We start from the raw sequence: 14773 nt of genomic DNA, 5'->3' as shown, positions 1-14773 counted from the left end.
ACGCTGCGATGCCTACAACTGCGGCTCAGACTCACTGCGCATAGTCAGGCATATCTGATCCGTCTCGTTCCATCCAATCAAATTCATCAGTGGGTGCCCCTCTCGACTTGGCCAAGGCCACCAGCTTCGTCATTCACTCGGCGCCAATGAAGGAGCGACAACGATCAGAAGGTAAGACCGTCGATGCGTCGAGCAGCTGCACTGTGCTGGAGCAGTAAGACGGGCGCTATGAGCTGCATCCACATATTCATACATGTCCACTCTTGCCACCATCAAGCCACCCTCAACGAAGCAGATTCTCATCGGGTGTTTTCATCGGCTGTCTTTGACGACATTTCCCGCATATCGGCCTCTGAGGATGTATCATTCGATGACCCCGGCCCGTTGCACCTGTTCAGGACTGCCAATGCCGTCGATGGCGATGCGCCGCCTGTCGATGGGCTTGATGTGGACATGCTCGGCGACCTCAACGACTCACCCGCAAAGGATGACATTCAAGCGAGTGACTCGGCTAAACGTGCCATTCTCGACGACTCGATCTTTTTGGATGGGCCTGACGACGAGCCCAGTTTCCTGACCAAACCCAGGGCTGTTCTGCCACCGTCGACGCCGCAGAAGCAGAGTGATGTGCTCTCAGGGCCAATGATGCCTCCGTCGCTTCATGGTATCGCCTCGGTGCCGGCCCACATGCTGAGCCCTTGCTCTCTGTTCCGTTCGAGAAGCGCTGATGTTGGCACCCTGGAAGGAACAGATCGTAAGCAAGGGGTATGTATACGACTCGACCAATGTCGTCACGCAAGTGGCCGCGGCGCTGTCTTCTGTATTCTGCAAGTATTCTGCTTGGTCGCTTTGTGGCAGGTTGACACTTGAGCTAACCTGTATGCCTGCTGCTGTTTTTCGCCCACAGCCGTACTTCTGGACCCCGAAACGCAATCCGGCAGGCGAGCTCGTTTTTGACTCGGACCCGGACACGCCCAAGGCCGTTGACGTGATGGTTGGTATCGCGAGTATCGCGGCTGCCAAGACTGCGTGGATAGGCGATATAGAGCCAGCGATTGAAGGCAGCGATCCTCACGGCCGAGACCTTTATGGGCGAGACCACGCTCGGCCTGAGCTCTGGTCGCGACGAACTCACACAGACCTAACCATCTGCATCGGCACCTCTGTCCGTGAACATAGATTACCCCCAAGGGCTCGCGCATCGCCAAGACCCTCGTGATGCTCTCTCCCACGGGCACAACCCACTATCAGCGAGCCCCCTCTGAGCCGGCAGAGGCTCTCACGATCGAGTCGGTCAAGGTGTATCCCCTTCCGGCAGCTCTCGTCAACCCCTCTCAAGCCCGCTCGGCCCCGGCGAACCCTCTCCCAGTCGTCCCCTTCCAAGCAAGCCCACCCGTCGCTAGCCCTCGGCCGCCAAACATTCCTTTGCCCAATCCCGTTTCAGCCAGTCCCCGGGCCGTGAATTCACCAGGCATTCGCGCAACTCATCTTGATTCAGCTTTGCTGGCCTCCGTGCCGAAGGACCCTGCTCCAGCAGCTCAGATGCCGCCCGAATCTCCCCTAGCTCCAGCTTTCGCTCCATCTCCCGCCCCAGTAGCCCCAGCATCCGTCGTGACCCCTGTCCGGACCCCTGGCTCAGACACCGTCTGCGGAGGTTCCGAGACTGTGGTTGTTCTGCCGACCAAGTCGGTGTCCTCGCCGCCCACCAAAATCAAGCTGCCTTTCGCCCACTCGCACATCTCGCATTTCTCGGGCCGGCCGGTTTCGGAGCAAAGCCTCGAAATCCGCAATGTCGAGAACAAGAATGCGACCTTTAGCTTGCATTGGGTTGGGCCAACCTACTTTGAGCCCGCGGGCTCATCCAAGCGCCACACGCTGCCTCAGGCAATCTTTGCGCTTTCTATGGACCCCGACGTCGCCCACTCTGTCGCAAGCGACTCCTCGTGCGCGCTATCCATCTCGTTCAACCCGGTTCACGCTGGCAGCTACAAAGCCAAGCTACAGATCAAATGCGCCACCAAGGCCATCACGATAGACCTAGAAGCCGCTGTTACGCAAGAAGCCAAGAAGAAGATGACCGGTACCCGACCAACGCCCGCCTTGCGGATCTCGCCAACACCAACCAGTGCCAGCTCAGGCACCTTCGAGAGCCCCACCAGTCCCTCGGGCCCGTCCTCGCGAAACGCATCGATGACCTCGATCCCACGGACGCCACGCACAAGCTCCTCGACCTCTCTTCGGTCGTCCACTGCTGGAGGCGCGCCCTCCGCCGAACGCAAGCCCAAAGGCGGTCCTACCTTCGAGGTACTCCACCCGCAGGGCAAGCGGATGCTTGAAGATGGACAGTCCCTCCGAATCAACTTTGGCCAGCTACAGGCCAACAAGACCGCGACCCAGTGCCTCCAGATCAACAACCTCTCGTCGGTGCGCGTTCCACTGGAGATTGTGGTTGCTCCACCGCTGCGTGTCCAGTCCAAGCGCATCGCCATCGAGCCCAACGGCAGCTCGATTGTCTTTGTGTGCTTTGAGCCCACGGCAGAAGGCAGCTTTAGCGACCAGATTCTCATCCGAAAGGGCAAGGAAGTCATCCGGGTCCAGGTCGAGGGCAAGGTCGTATACAAGAAGTCCAAGCAGTAGCTGTGCAGCCCTCGCTACGAACCCTCGCTACCACGGTAGAACCGCACTCGCATCCGGTATCTTTTTGGCTGAATCTACTTTGATTTGAGTTTCTCCAGCTCCGCTTCCGTGCTTGCAGAGCCCTCTTCTTGCCGTGGAACATTGTCCGTATAAGTCCTGTTTTTTTGCCTGCTGCTGAGTCTGTTCCGTCTCTGGGCACTCTTCCCTGCGGCACCTGTCCGTTGCATTTGCCCTTGTTTTTGTTCATGATTATGCTTCCGATGCGACCTTCGATATTGGACTGGCATCGCTGTCGCCCCCTCCCTTTTGGCGATTCGCCGCTGTAGCCCTTTTTTGTGACCGACATGCGAGATCGATGCGGATGCCATCAACTCCGGTCGCCTGTACATTTGTCTGTCCATCCGTCCTTCACCAATACATATCCGCTTGAGATTACAGACTCGCTGTTTGGTCATGGCGGGCGATGGGCGTGTGTATTCAGGACCTGGGACGAAAGCGACGGTCCTCGTTCCAAACAGGGTGTCCCGTTTCGTCTTGGAGAAGCTCTATGTTTTGGTGACGGCCGCCTCGAACCAGTCGAGTTGATCTTTGATGGCCTTGCTGGTGTCGCAAGCGAGCATTCCGACAGGTGCAAATCCAGGGTCCACATCGAGGCAATGGCGGAGCGAGTCAGCTGTGCACACCAGGCAGAACCAGCTCCCTGCATCATCCGGCTCCAGCTCCGGCATTCGAACTCCACGCGCTGCCCGCAGGGACGTTTGCACCCACATCTGTGCGGCCAGAGAGCCAATGGTCTCCATGTTGTGGCTCAGCTCGTCGACTTTGGTGATCAGGTTCAGGGTCTCCTCGGTTGAGGCCAGAGCGGCCTGATGAAGATTTTCGAGACTGAGCTGCTGGACTTTGAGCGACTCGGACGTGAGCTGCGAGATCTGTCCAGCGGCAGGTCGATGCGGGCATGTTAGAAGTCGAAGCCTCCGGGCGAGCATGGATCGGCTCATTGCCGGACCAACAGATGCAGCCAAGCCACTGCCTTCTCAGCCATTTTTTAATCGGCCCACGCCGCATTCGTGCCTACCCTGGTGAGATTATCGGTCAGCGTCGAGATGAGCCGCTGCACATCCGCTGCTGTCCGGGCTGCGAGCACCTCGAGCTGGTCCATCAATTTGGGATTGATTGGAATCGTATCCTTGGGCACCGGGACCGGGCCTGGAACTGCTCCAGGCTTGTGCAGCGGTGTCTTGACCGAAGACGGCAACAGCGACTGGTAGAGCGGCGAGAGCGGGGTCATGCTCGAGGGGGTGGGGCTGGTGATGCCGCTACTGCTGCTGCTGCTGCTGCTGCTGCCAGCGTCGCCAGACTGGACGGGGATCGTCAGTGTCGGGTGGGAGGACGGCAGTGGGATGAGCGAGTTGAACCCGATGGTTCGGGTGGGCCGCGGATCGTCGGCCATGGTAGATGCCGGGCTGGGGACAGGAGCGTCGTCGGATGGACGTCGGTTGGCGAAACAGGGCAGGTGCAGCCGTTTGGCATGGGAAGCCGGGGTCACGCGAAAGTCACAGATCGGCGCCACATCCAGTCCAACCTGCCCAACCCGAGGGTCGATGTGGGCGCCTCGGCCCAATCCCCTCCGACAGTGCCAATGGACATGCCCGGAAGCCTGCTGCTGCGGGTCACCAGGTATCGAGCCCACTATATTGACGTAGTGTCCGGGTATTCTGTTTACTCGGGCCGGAGCGCCGGCTAGAGGATGACGGAAAAGGGCTGGCTCGTGGCGGTTCCCGGCGAGAGTTGGTTGTTATGGGCATAGACAATCTCCAAGCCATGGAGATTCCGGAGCTCAGAGGGCAGGCTCTTGATACGATTCGAGGACACATCCAGGTACGTGAGCGCAGCGAGTTGGCCCAATGATGATGGCAGTGCATGCAGCTGGTTGTGAGCCAGGTCCAGCTCCTCAAGGTTGCCCAAACGTCCGATCTCATTCGGCAGCGTCGAAAGGCGGTTCATGGATGCATCCAGCGTACATAAATCGCGGAGCCGTCCTATCGAGTCCGGAAGGCTTTCGATCAGATTGCTGCGAATAGAGAGCACCAGCAGCGATGAGAGCGCGCAGAGGGCCGTGGGCAGGTGGCCCAGACGGTTCGATGAAAGGTCCAAGTGCCTCAGCGACCTGAGCGCTCCGAGAGAGTCTGGTATCCACGAGGAAACATGTGCATTGGATGAACCCCGCCTTCCTTGCAACGGAACCGACCGACTGGCTGCTAGATCGAGCGACTGGAGGCTTTCCAGACAGCCGAGCGACTGCGGGAGGCTGGAGAGGCAGTTGTTGGAAACGTTCAGAACCTCGAGCTTGGTGAGACAGCCAATCTCCTCAGGCAGATACGTGAGCTGATTCTGGGATAGATTGAGCTCCTTGAGATGGATGAGCAGGCCTAGCGTGGACGGCAGCGATGTCAGAGTGTTTTTGGACAGGTTTAGCTTCTGGAGCTGCGGCAGCTCCTCGAGGGTTTCCGACGGAACCGAGTCCAAAAAGTTCCCCGAGAGCCGCAGATCCGAGATGCGGAGCGACCGACGGAACGGGATTCCCGAGAGACTGGAGAGATGAACGTCTTCAAGTTGGATGCATAGGGCGTGTGAAAGCCCAGCGCTGGCAAGCCGGTCGAGGGCCGACGGAGCACAGATAACTGGCCAAGAGTGGGTGTCGGGCTGTCGTCCAAGAGCAAACCAGAATCGGATGTGGCTGTTGTAGAACACAATGGTGCTGCGGCCCTGCAGATGCTTGAGGATGGCATTTCTCCACAGGTGCTGGTAGATTGGGCTACCGCTGATGTGCTGATGAAAGACCGAGTTGAGGACGGCCAGCTTGGCCAGTATCGGGAGCGAAACCAAGCCCTCCATGCCATCGAGCAGGAAAATCTGGAGCAGCGGAAACGTGCCGATGCCGTTGGCGGGCGGACCAGGATCCGAAGACGACTCGGCATGGGATTTCGATGTGTGAGTATCTGCCTGAGGCTCCCTGGTGCGTTGCGGGTGCATTTCCTGCGTTTTGACGGAGCGGTGCCGGCGAGTCTGATGCAAGGGAAAGAGGACGGGGGCATGCGACGCGGAGGATGGGGGAGCATCAAGGAAACCATGGCGCTGGTGCTTCTGCTTCTGCTGCTTCTGCTTCTGCTGCTTCTGCTTCTGCTTCTGCTGCTTCTGATCTCGCACCCGCACTCCTCGATCCGGAAGATATCGCTGCCTCTGGTGATCTGAACGTCTGGCTGTTGCTGCTGCTGTTGCTGTGGTGGCCGTCCTCGTTGCCCATGCCATGTCACGGCATCTCGTGGGCAAATCTCACTTTTCACATGCACAAGGCTGCCTGCAGGTCCTATGACGATGATGATTGACGATATATAGACACCCAGGCAGGCGTCGCCCGCTCCGCTCCACCCGATCTGCGCAAAAATGTCCCTGGTGCCCGCAAACGCAACGGCTGCGGCCAACCACACCATCAAGTTCCTGTCGACCTCTGTTGGTAAGCCGGGCAGCATTCGCCGTTGGCCAGAGCGATTGCTCGGCATTTGCCAGCCCTATGGCCCACTCGGTCGCTGCAGAGGCTTCTTGGACCCGACATTGGCTACAGACTGATCCACTTGAGATGAATCGCAGGCCGAGATCGACTGAACCGGTTTATCCAGTACCTCGCAAACTTCCTGGCGTGGTATTTGGCCAACGGCAAAGGCGAGAACGACTTGGTCAGCCGCCTCGCCAAGCTCTCCCTTGCCGTTGGCCAGACCCGCAAACGTACGTACGGCCGAGCATCCGAGCGGACATGGGCGGCGGATACCGGCAGGCCAGGCGACTGTCCCGATGGGGCCGATGCTCATCAGGCTCACCGTACTTACCCGTGTGCCTTATCCCAATGATGCGCCAGTGATGCGTGTTGGACGACAGCTCGAGTTTGTGATGACCATCGCCAAGAGCAAAGGAATCAAGGACGACCTGCTGCGCTACGTTGCGATTCTGAAGAACCTGTCGCTATTCGGCTGGCTGTCGCACGATATGTTCCAGTGGGCCCACTCGGTCGGCATCGTCAAGCTCTCCAACATCAAGCAAATCACCGAGCGGGGCATGAAGTGCTGGCTCACGGCCCTGTGCGTCTCGTTTATCGGGGGCCTTTATCGGCTCCAGATCAACTCCATCCGACTCACCCAGGAGCACAAGGCCGAGAAGATGGGCAAGGAAGGTGGCGAGAAGAACGTCAAGCTTCTCCAGAGGTACAGTCGTCGCCAGAGGCATCTGGCTGGGGTCGCTGTCGGCTCCCACGGTTTCTGCCAGCAGCACAAAGGCCGGATCTTTTGCCGGCTGTTTATCGCCCAATCCTGACTTTGACTACCATCAATACTCCCGATGACACTGGCGGATCGATGCTGGGCTCATCGGCAGCGAACGCAACCGCATCCTGTTGGCGCTGCTCCAAGACGGCCTCGATATGCTCCTCCCAGGAAGTGCGCTGCAATACACCACGCTGAACCGAGGCGTCGTTTCCGCCGCCGGCATCACCACCTCGCTCATTGGAGGCTGTGAGTATCTTGACGAGCACGCTGTGCACCTGGGCTGATCATCGATGCTTGCTCTAACCATGCATCTTTGCTTATCGCTCCTTGAACATGCCCGGCAACGCTTCTGGATTGCATGCACTCGCGCAACTGGGATCTGCCCACCGGCGCACTTTGCGGCTCGCAGACCTCCAATGGGTCAGTATTTGAGCACGCTTATCCACCGGCCGACACCCACGAGCGTCGACGGAGCCGCCCCACGTATTGCCCTCGGCCGCAATATTAAAGCGTGTGGGTTGCGTGAGATGAATGCCGTCGATCAGCACCCACGCACATCAATAAACTGTAATAAGAAACGGGGTACAATGGCCTTTCTCAGAGTCATGGACAAAGCGTGATGTTTTACAGTCAATCCAACAGCTGGGTGCCCGGCTATTGCATTGGCCGGAATATCCGCTTGCCGGTGTCCCATCTCGGATCCTCGGCAGTTCAGGACCCATCACAGGCAGCAGCTTTCTCGGAGCCACAATCCCCATGCGGTTCGAAGAAGCCAGCTCGTCGTCTGTCCCTGGGAGTTGGTCCAGGCGATGTCTCCATCCAAGCCACAGCCCGCGGATCCATCCGTCCGGGATCGCCGCCGAGAGGGGCTCTTCAGAATCGTTCTTCGCATCTGATCCCCAAGACGCTGTTCGCCGCCATGAGCATTGGTACAACCTCGTTGGCGCTGGTGGACCACACGAGCCGGTTCCTGTCGACATCCCTTGGTATGACGGCTCTTGCGAGCCAAGGGGCGATAGCCTCATCCATCACTTTTCGTGCCCCTTGCATCGCCGATGCCATTCTCGTCGAGCAGTCAGCAAGCATCGCCCGAGTGGACAGCTGCCGTTTCTTTTTGGCGTGCCCGCAGCTTAGCTCTTGTTAATGAACCCAGGCAGGGACAAGGCCAATCGATTTGTCCAGTTCTTTTCCAAGTTTATCGCCTGGTATTTGTCCAAAGTCGGCGGCAACCCAGACACCATCAAGCGCCTCAGCGCTCTGTCGGCGACGCTGTCGCAGAGCCGTAAACGTAACGTCATCGATGCAAGTGCCTGCAGACCTAAATCAGCCCAACGGCTGCTGCCGCATATACCGCTCATTCCGAGCAGTGTATCGCCGACCGTGTTCGCAATACTAATTCCTGTGTTTTGGCCGTCGTGTTGCAGTGATGGCAGTGGGTCGTCAACTCGAGTTCCTTTCTGCCATATCCAAGAGCCGCGCGATCAATGATCCGTTTCTGCGCTACGCTACCATTCTCAAGAGCGTTGCTTTGATGGGCTGGCTCTCGTTCGATACGATCCAGTGGATTCATGGGGCAGGCGTGTTGCAGCACCCGGACATCAAACTAGTCAGCGACCGCGCCATGAAGTGGTGGCTCGCCTCGCTGGTTGTTTCTCTTGCTGGAAGCCTCTATCGTTTCCGGATCAACTCGAACAAGCTGGCTCTGGAGACCAGCAGCGAAAAGTCGGCGTCGGATGGCGCCAACGTCAAGGCCCTGTATCGGTAAGCATGATCGCTTGGCCGAGAGGTGACAACTCGGTTGGCTAGATGGCTGACTTGACCGACGCTTGATGTGCAAAGACGGCGCCGTTCTCTGGAGGCGATCATCGACGTTTTCTCACTGGCTTCTGTATGCTGGGTGGTCGTGCCGACGCATTCCCGATGGTCCAGCGATCGAGCCTCAATCACCCTCGCCATCGCGCAAGATGCCTTTGACATCTTGATCCCCTGCAGCGCCCTCCAGTACACGTCGCTGGATCAGGGCTATGTTGCTGCCGCCGGAACCATCACGTCCCTCATTGGTGCATGTAGGTGCAGTTTCGGTGGCATCCGGATCGGCTGGGGTCGCATGGGATGGCCATCTGCAGAGCCACGCCGATGCGAGCCCCTGCTCTCGTCCAAGGAATGCCGGGGCCTCCCTTTCCAACCTCGGCACCGTTTCGACCCGCCGTGCTTGCTTGCCCTCCATGCTTTCGTGCCCTCCATGCCATGCCGCCCCACCACTCACTCGCTCGCTCGCTCATGGACTTTGAATCGACCACAGATGTCCAGTGGCGCAACGTGCAGTGATCCAGCCGGCTCGACCCGGTGCTGGCTCGAGCCAACTTCCGCAAAAGGCAGCATTGCGTCCCATGTGCAGGATCGCTTGCCCAACTCTGTCTTGCTTGGGCCTCGCAGCCTCCCCAACATTGCTCTGCGTGCATATAGCCACATCCCAGTGTCCACCGCAGCCATGTCCCCGCTCCCCGTCGCAGAAGTCTCTGCGGCCCCCTTCGGCCGCGTTCCAGAGAGAAGCACCCAGTGCCGCCAGCTGGAGGCGGCGATCGCCCTGGCGTATTCGACCCCGACCCCACCGCCCATGATCCTGCAGGGCCCTTCTGGGGCCGGTAAATCGCACGTCATCGACCACTTCTTCCGGCGGGACAGCGATAGCGTCGGCCACACGTTTGCCTTTCTGAGCTGTGTCGAGCGCTACACTCAGCGCCTGCTCTTCGAGTCGGCCCTCAACCAGATCACGGCCACGGTGCCGTCCGCCCATAACGGGTTTGCCAACTATGCAAAGTGCGACTCGATTGTCGAGTTTGTTGCCCAACTCAAGGAGATTGCGGCAAAGAGTGAAAAGCCGTTTTTCTTGGTATGTGCGTGTGTGATACTTTCCGATTCACTGGCAGGCCATGGCTCGGAGTCAAGATTGCAGGCTGTCGGCAGGATGGCCTGATGGCCGATCCCATCGCCGGCTGCTCGATCTCTGCTAGTCCAACGACAACAGCAACTGCAATCTCCTGGACGATCCTCCGGATATCTGTGGCGTGTCTTCTCCAGATTCCACGACTAATGCCCGTTTGCTCAGATCTTTGATAGCGCCGAGCGTCTGCGCGCCATGTCGCCGACGCTGGTTCCTGCCCTCCTGAAGCTCTCCGAAGTGGTGAGTTGTGTGGGGCGGTGTGTGATGTGGTCGGCCTCGCCTTCGTCACAGCCGCGGCGAATGTCCCGCAAAGACCGCCCTTGCAGCAGGACTATGGATCATAATCTCACCCGATTCTCTTGGCGACACTCCCCTCACCTAGACTCGGTGCAGAATCTCGGTCATCATGATCACAACACTGCTCTGGGACCAGTTTTTGACCGATCGCACGCCACAACAGCCTATTCTGATTCAATTCCCGAACTATACCAAAGGCGAACTGTTTTCGATCGTCAAGCAGGACTGCCCACCCGGCGAGGAGAGCTGGTTCTTTGGCAACTTTTGCAGCTTGATATTCGACGTCTTCCACGAAGGCTGCAAGGACCTGAATGAGCTGCGGCACCTGATTGCCCTCCTGTTTCCCAAGTATCTGGAGCCCGTTCAATCTGGCAAAGGTGAGCGAACCTGGCTGTGGCTCCGCGGTTGCATTGGATCATCTATATCATTTGCACGATCCGATGTCGTATGACGGATGATCTAACTTGGGCTATCTCTCCACGCGTGCCACTCAGTCAAGAAAAACGAGACAAGCAAGTTGTATGTGCGGATCCAGCCGACGCTCAAGGAGGCGCTGGAGAAGCTGTATCTGCGAGAAATGTCGAGTGCTGAGTGGATGCAGCATGTGCGCGAGCAGAAGGAAACCATGACCATCAGCACCCGTACAAGTAAGCAACCAATCGTGATGCCGAGACGCTGCCAGATGTCCGTTGCACCACGAGGATTTGGTATCCCGTGGTTATTCAGCAAGCCCGACTGAGGTGGTTGGTCGTCTGGCTTCCTTGCGTGTGTGCATTCCCTTGCAGCCCGAGACGAGAGTCGCTAACCTGCGTGCCTGGCCCCGTCCGTCGCCGTCGATGCCACAGATTTGGAGTTGCCTTACTACACCCGGTTCCTGCTTATCGCATCGTATCTGGCTTCGTACAATCCCGCAAAGATGGATGTGCGATTCTTTTACAAAGGTGTAGAGGAGAGGCGCAAAGTCACAAAGCGCGGCAAATCAAAAACTGGAGGCCTGGTAAGTGACTCGAAACGGGCCGTGATGTAAGGGTCGGGCGGCTCGGGGGCATCCTGGGGACTGTGTTTGAGTCGGTCGTAGCATGGGATTGTCATGCTCATCCGCATACCCTCTGTGGCGTTACAATGTGCTTGCTGGACAGATGCGGCAGCAGCTACTTGGCCCCAAGGCGTTCCCGATTGAGCGCATGCTCGCCATCTTCTACAGCATCATCGAAGACCCCATCGATAGTAAAATCGACATCCAGACGCAGGTATGGAGCCAAGGATCAATGGCAGAATTGCATTGCGACGAGACAGACTCGCAGATATGTGCTGTCGGTTGTGAGGAGCCTGAACGCTGACGGGTCCACGGCACAATATCGCAGATCTCGACGCTCATCACCCTCAAGCTCCTGAGGCGTGTATCCAGCCTGGATCAACTCGACGATATGAAGTGCAAATGCAACGTGACCTTTGAAGTCATCCAGCAGGTCGCGCAAGCCGTGCGATTTGACATTTCCAAATATTTATACGACTTTGTATAGTCCGCGCTGCGCCATGATCCTGCCATGTATCTTCAGGTTTATTGAACGATCGTGAGCCGAGAAATCGACATGGCCGATCATATATACATCCATTCGCACCTCCGCTTTCCGTATAGCTGTTGCCCGCATATTCGTGCGTCCATGCCTCCGTATGTGGATATATCCGTGTGCGCACGTACCCGCAATACACGAATGGGACTGGACAGAGGTCAAGATGCCGATGCAGTTGCATGATCAGCTTCGCTTGCGCTGCGCCTTGATGTATCCATCGGCCACGATGCCGTACGAGGGGTTCAGCTCAAGCTGGCGACGTGTCGTCAACCCAGATTTTAACCTGCAAAATGCATCGGCGACGGAGCCACCGTCAGTCAGCATGATGGGAAGATGGGACCGGCACGCATGCCATGAAGCTCTCGGGTGGCGGGATGATCAGCACAACACGGCGTGCTACATCAAGAGTCACCGTGATGGAGATTACCGTTTTATCTTGATCGATTGATCCCGAGGCAATCATGTTCATCGTCGGGTGACATGCCACAGTCAAAACAACATCTAAAGGTTCAACGGCAATATTGACCGAGAGACAGAAGGGACGATTAGCCTCCGAGGACTCTGGATGGATTTGCCTGCACTCCAACATGCGTAGCAGCCCTCCGAAGGATAACGGGACATGCTGCCGAGCAGTTTGAGGACCGCTCATCGGGCGGTTCCAGATGCAAGCCCACCTTTGTGCCCCGCCAGCTTTTGCACAATTTCTTTGGTCTGCAGGTTCCAGATGTAGATCAATTTGTCCTCCGAGCCCGAGACGATCCATTTGCCGCCCGTGACAGAAAACGATCCGAAACAGCAGTATTTTGTGTTCTGGTGGCCGGCATAGGTCTTGAGACACTTTCCAGTTGAGTAGCTCCAGAGCCGAAGGGTATTGTCCATCGTTGAGGCCAGAATGTACTTGCCATTTGGCGAAAACTTGACGAACGACCTGTACGGGCGAGTCGAGCCACATTAGCTGCCAACAGTCCAAAGCTGAAGGTGTACGACAAAGGCCAGGATGTCCAAAGAGCCTTCGGTGCTGTCGCACACGATGCTCCACTCACACGGGCGGGTTGTCGTCGTCGATGAGCGTCTTGAGACACTGGCCTGTTGCGGTATCCCAGATGCGTCTGTCGACCAATAGAAAGTTAGCCTCTCAGTCAGATGGCCTATCCAGCTGCAGCCCTAAAGAACCGAGAGCGCTGCGGCAGCACTTACATCAGACCATCAAAGCTGCAAGAGACGATCAGGGTCCCATCGCGGTTGAAACACACAGCCGACACTGGATCCGAGTGTGCCGGCAGAACCTTGAGGCACTGGCCTGGGTCAGCGAGCATCGGCAGAGACCACGATCCAACAGGGGGTTCCGAGTGAGTTCAGGCGCCACACTTTCGCAATTGCAAGACCGACTTTGATCATCTGCAAAGCGGGAGGGGGGGGGCAATCCAGCGTCCCGATCGACGTGATATGGCGCCATCGCCTGCAGCAGCCCACAGTCGACGATCCATGGTCCACAAGTCACGGGCCATAGGCCATTTCTGGGCAGCGTCGATTCTAAAGCGATTCGATAACGCCGTGCTGACTCACCTTTTGCTACATCCCATATTCGAACGGTTTCGTCGAAGGATCCGGATGCAATCAAGTTGGATTGGGGGTTGTAGTTGACGCAAAAGACGAAATGAGTGTGTCCTTTCAGCACACGTATCGGCGTTGACTGAGAGACATGTATCGATGACAGGCACGAGATAGGTGGGCAGAATAAAACGGTGAGCACCAATGAGCACCTATGAGCACAGTCGTGGCTTGCTGCAAGGCCGGAACATGAGCGCTCTGGAATTGTGGCATCCTACCCGTGTGATATTCCAGATGCGAATGGTTTTGTCGTCGGATGCCGAGCAAATATACTGCGAGTCTGACGACCATGCAACGTCCGATATGCCTTTGGTGTGTCCCGTCATTGTCATTTCGTGCCGACCGTCCATCGCGTGCCATAGCCGCACGGTTTTGTCCGCAGCTATGAGCCCGAAAAGGTAGTTGCAAGGCAATCGACATCGGCGCAGTCGATTGAACATCCCACGGGGTTGCAAAGGAAAGATTGTTGAGTGGTCAGTCCGGTGGTCATGATCTCGGCAACACTATCGACGATATGACGGGGTCCTAACGACGAGCGAGGAAGCACAGATTGAAGCGCACAAGTATGGCAGATGTGCAACGACCGCCATTGCAATCAATAGTACGGACGCGGCTCGGCATATCTCTGATCGTAGCAGATTCTGATGCGGACAGCTGGGACTAGTACGGCAAGACGGTTTGTCCAGTGTGACAAGGGGCAAGCAAGCATCCGCAAGCGAGTCACAATAAATCAGGATTGTTGCGCTAAGCTCCGCTAACGTACAGGAAGTGGCAAGCCATTTGCCGTCTGGAGAAAACTTGACTGACGAGACCGACATCTTGTGGCCCTGAAGTGTAAACTTGAGTCGATAGTTTGGCCGATCGCTTGGCGGAGATGGCTGAGATTTGGAGGCCGCCTCGGCCTTGGATGCTGCAGCTGTAGCTGTCGATTCGGCCGGATGTACTTTGGGAGTTGATGCTGCAAGTGCAGAGGCAGCCGCTTTGTGTGGTTGTGCGGGGCGCAGGGCATGATTCTTTGGTTGTGCGGATGTGGGATCGCTGGCCGGCGGCTGTTCATGGGCATCCTCATTGTTCTCGTCGTCTTCCCCTTGGTCGTCCTCCTCGGCGTGCTCGTCCTCTTGATCGCCTCCGTCTTGATCCTCATCATCCTCGCCATTTTCGCCATCTTCCTGGTCCTCGTTTTCATCGTCTTCCTCCTCCGCGGCCTGGTCATCGTCCTCGGGGTCGGATGCCGCCGCGAGAGCGGGTTGATGGTTGATGCGGGGACGTTTGGTTGGAAGCCGAGGCTGATAGTCTCGTTGATCGGGAGACTCATCGTGCTCGAGCTCCTGCCGCGGGCGCACGGATCCTGCAGAAGCCATAGCGCTGCTTGTGTCGATTGTGGACGCGATGAT

General features: G+C 57.5%; 7 protein-coding genes across 7 annotated transcripts; 4 read left to right on the top strand and 3 right to left on the bottom strand.

The window, feature by feature from the left end:
• Window position 1: 1 nt before the first annotated feature.
• BJ171DRAFT_277628 (uncharacterized protein) lies at window positions 2-2809 on the top strand. Its single transcript, XM_053106867.1, has 4 exons — window positions 2-171; window positions 278-765; window positions 908-994; window positions 1180-2809. The coding sequence occupies exons 1-4, from the start codon at window positions 147-149 to the stop codon at window positions 2635-2637; spliced, it is 2058 nt and encodes a 685-aa protein (XP_052969644.1). The 5' UTR covers window positions 2-146; the 3' UTR covers window positions 2638-2809.
• A 282-nt stretch (window positions 2810-3091) lies between these two features.
• BJ171DRAFT_493024 (uncharacterized protein) lies at window positions 3092-4116 on the bottom strand. Its single transcript, XM_053109879.1, has 3 exons — window positions 3713-4116; window positions 3406-3566; window positions 3092-3237 (listed from the first exon to the last, which is right to left on the bottom strand). Exons 1-3 carry the CDS (start codon window positions 4085-4087, stop codon window positions 3183-3185), a joined length of 591 nt encoding a protein of 196 aa, XP_052969643.1. The 5' UTR covers window positions 4088-4116; the 3' UTR covers window positions 3092-3182.
• A 29-nt stretch (window positions 4117-4145) lies between these two features.
• On the bottom strand, window positions 4146-5810 carry BJ171DRAFT_493023 (uncharacterized protein). Its single transcript, XM_053109878.1, has one exon. It carries the CDS (start codon window positions 5668-5670, stop codon window positions 4378-4380), a length of 1293 nt encoding a protein of 430 aa, XP_052969642.1. The 5' UTR covers window positions 5671-5810; the 3' UTR covers window positions 4146-4377.
• BJ171DRAFT_493022 (peroxisomal biogenesis factor 11) lies at window positions 5759-7535 on the top strand. The gene is made up of 6 exons (XM_053109877.1): window positions 5759-5787; window positions 5809-6151; window positions 6286-6420; window positions 6551-6893; window positions 7063-7199; window positions 7363-7535. Exons 2-6 carry the CDS (start codon window positions 6082-6084, stop codon window positions 7383-7385), a joined length of 708 nt encoding a protein of 235 aa, XP_052969641.1. The 5' UTR covers window positions 5759-5787; window positions 5809-6081; the 3' UTR covers window positions 7386-7535.
• A 300-nt stretch (window positions 7536-7835) lies between these two features.
• Window positions 7836-9378, top strand: BJ171DRAFT_493019 (peroxisomal biogenesis factor 11). The gene is made up of 5 exons (XM_053109876.1): window positions 7836-7939; window positions 8107-8241; window positions 8378-8714; window positions 8883-9019; window positions 9256-9378. Exons 1-5 carry the CDS (start codon window positions 7873-7875, stop codon window positions 9279-9281), a joined length of 702 nt encoding a protein of 233 aa, XP_052969640.1. The 5' UTR covers window positions 7836-7872; the 3' UTR covers window positions 9282-9378.
• Window positions 9379-9444: 66 nt separating this feature from the next.
• On the top strand, window positions 9445-11717 carry BJ171DRAFT_578673 (origin recognition complex subunit 5 C-terminus-domain-containing protein; the record flags this gene model as incomplete). Its single annotated transcript, XM_053113910.1, has 7 exons — window positions 9445-9846; window positions 10063-10137; window positions 10280-10571; window positions 10689-10841; window positions 11040-11191; window positions 11334-11444; window positions 11559-11717. The coding sequence occupies 7 exons, from the start codon at window positions 9445-9447 to the stop codon at window positions 11715-11717; spliced, it is 1344 nt and encodes a 447-aa protein (XP_052969639.1).
• A 298-nt stretch (window positions 11718-12015) lies between these two features.
• BJ171DRAFT_557994 (uncharacterized protein) lies at window positions 12016-14197 on the bottom strand (the record flags this gene model as incomplete). Its single annotated transcript, XM_053113126.1, has 8 exons — window positions 12016-12051; window positions 12196-12269; window positions 12443-12696; window positions 12812-12877; window positions 12966-13068; window positions 13335-13461; window positions 13598-13761; window positions 14143-14197. 8 exons carry the CDS (start codon window positions 14195-14197, stop codon window positions 12016-12018), a joined length of 879 nt encoding a protein of 292 aa, XP_052969638.1.
• Between the last annotated feature and the right edge of the window lie 576 nt (window positions 14198-14773).

Source organism: Polychytrium aggregatum (genome assembly GCF_025602895.1).
Source record: "Polychytrium aggregatum strain JEL109 chromosome Unknown BJ171scaffold_7, whole genome shotgun sequence".
NCBI lineage: Eukaryota > Fungi > Chytridiomycota > Chytridiomycetes > Polychytriales > Polychytrium > Polychytrium aggregatum.
Note: the sequence above shows the minus strand (reverse complement) of the source record. Positions and strands in the feature narration are given on the sequence as shown.

Bases quoted from the DNA above. Each gene is read 5' to 3' on its own strand.
- BJ171DRAFT_493023 (XM_053109878.1), bottom strand. From the start codon at position 5,670: ATGCACCCGCAACGCACCAGGGAGCCTCAGGCAGATACTCACACATCG.
- BJ171DRAFT_493019 (XM_053109876.1), top strand. From the start codon at position 7,873: ATGAGCATTGGTACAACCTCGTTGGCGCTGGTGGACCACACGAGCCGG. The intron at 8,715-8,882 runs GTAAGCATGATC...CCGATGGTCCAG, and splicing joins AACGTCAAGGCCCTGTATCG to CGATCGAGCCTCAATCACCC. The intron at 9,020-9,255 runs GTAGGTGCAGTT...AATCGACCACAG, and splicing joins CACGTCCCTCATTGGTGCAT to ATGTCCAGTGGCGCAACGTG.
- BJ171DRAFT_277628 (XM_053106867.1), top strand. From the start codon at position 147: ATGAAGGAGCGACAACGATCAGAAG. The intron at 172-277 runs GTAAGACCGTCG...GCCACCATCAAG, and splicing joins GGAGCGACAACGATCAGAAG to CCACCCTCAACGAAGCAGAT. The intron at 766-907 runs GTATGTATACGA...TTTCGCCCACAG, and splicing joins GAACAGATCGTAAGCAAGGG to CCGTACTTCTGGACCCCGAA.
- BJ171DRAFT_493024 (XM_053109879.1), bottom strand. From the start codon at position 4,087: ATGGCCGACGATCCGCGGCCCACCCGAACCATCGGGTTCAACTCGCTC. The intron at 3,567-3,712 runs GTAGGCACGAAT...GCCGCTGGACAG, and splicing joins TGACCGATAATCTCACCAGG to ATCTCGCAGCTCACGTCCGA. The intron at 3,238-3,405 runs GTGGGTGCAAAC...TTGCGACACCAG, and splicing joins GGCTCTCTGGCCGCACAGAT to CAAGGCCATCAAAGATCAAC.
- BJ171DRAFT_493022 (XM_053109877.1), top strand. From the start codon at position 6,082: ATGTCCCTGGTGCCCGCAAACGCAACGGCTGCGGCCAACCACACCATC. The intron at 6,152-6,285 runs GTAAGCCGGGCA...GATGAATCGCAG, and splicing joins GTTCCTGTCGACCTCTGTTG to GCCGAGATCGACTGAACCGG. The intron at 7,200-7,362 runs GTGAGTATCTTG...TGCGGCTCGCAG, and splicing joins CACCTCGCTCATTGGAGGCT to ACCTCCAATGGGTCAGTATT.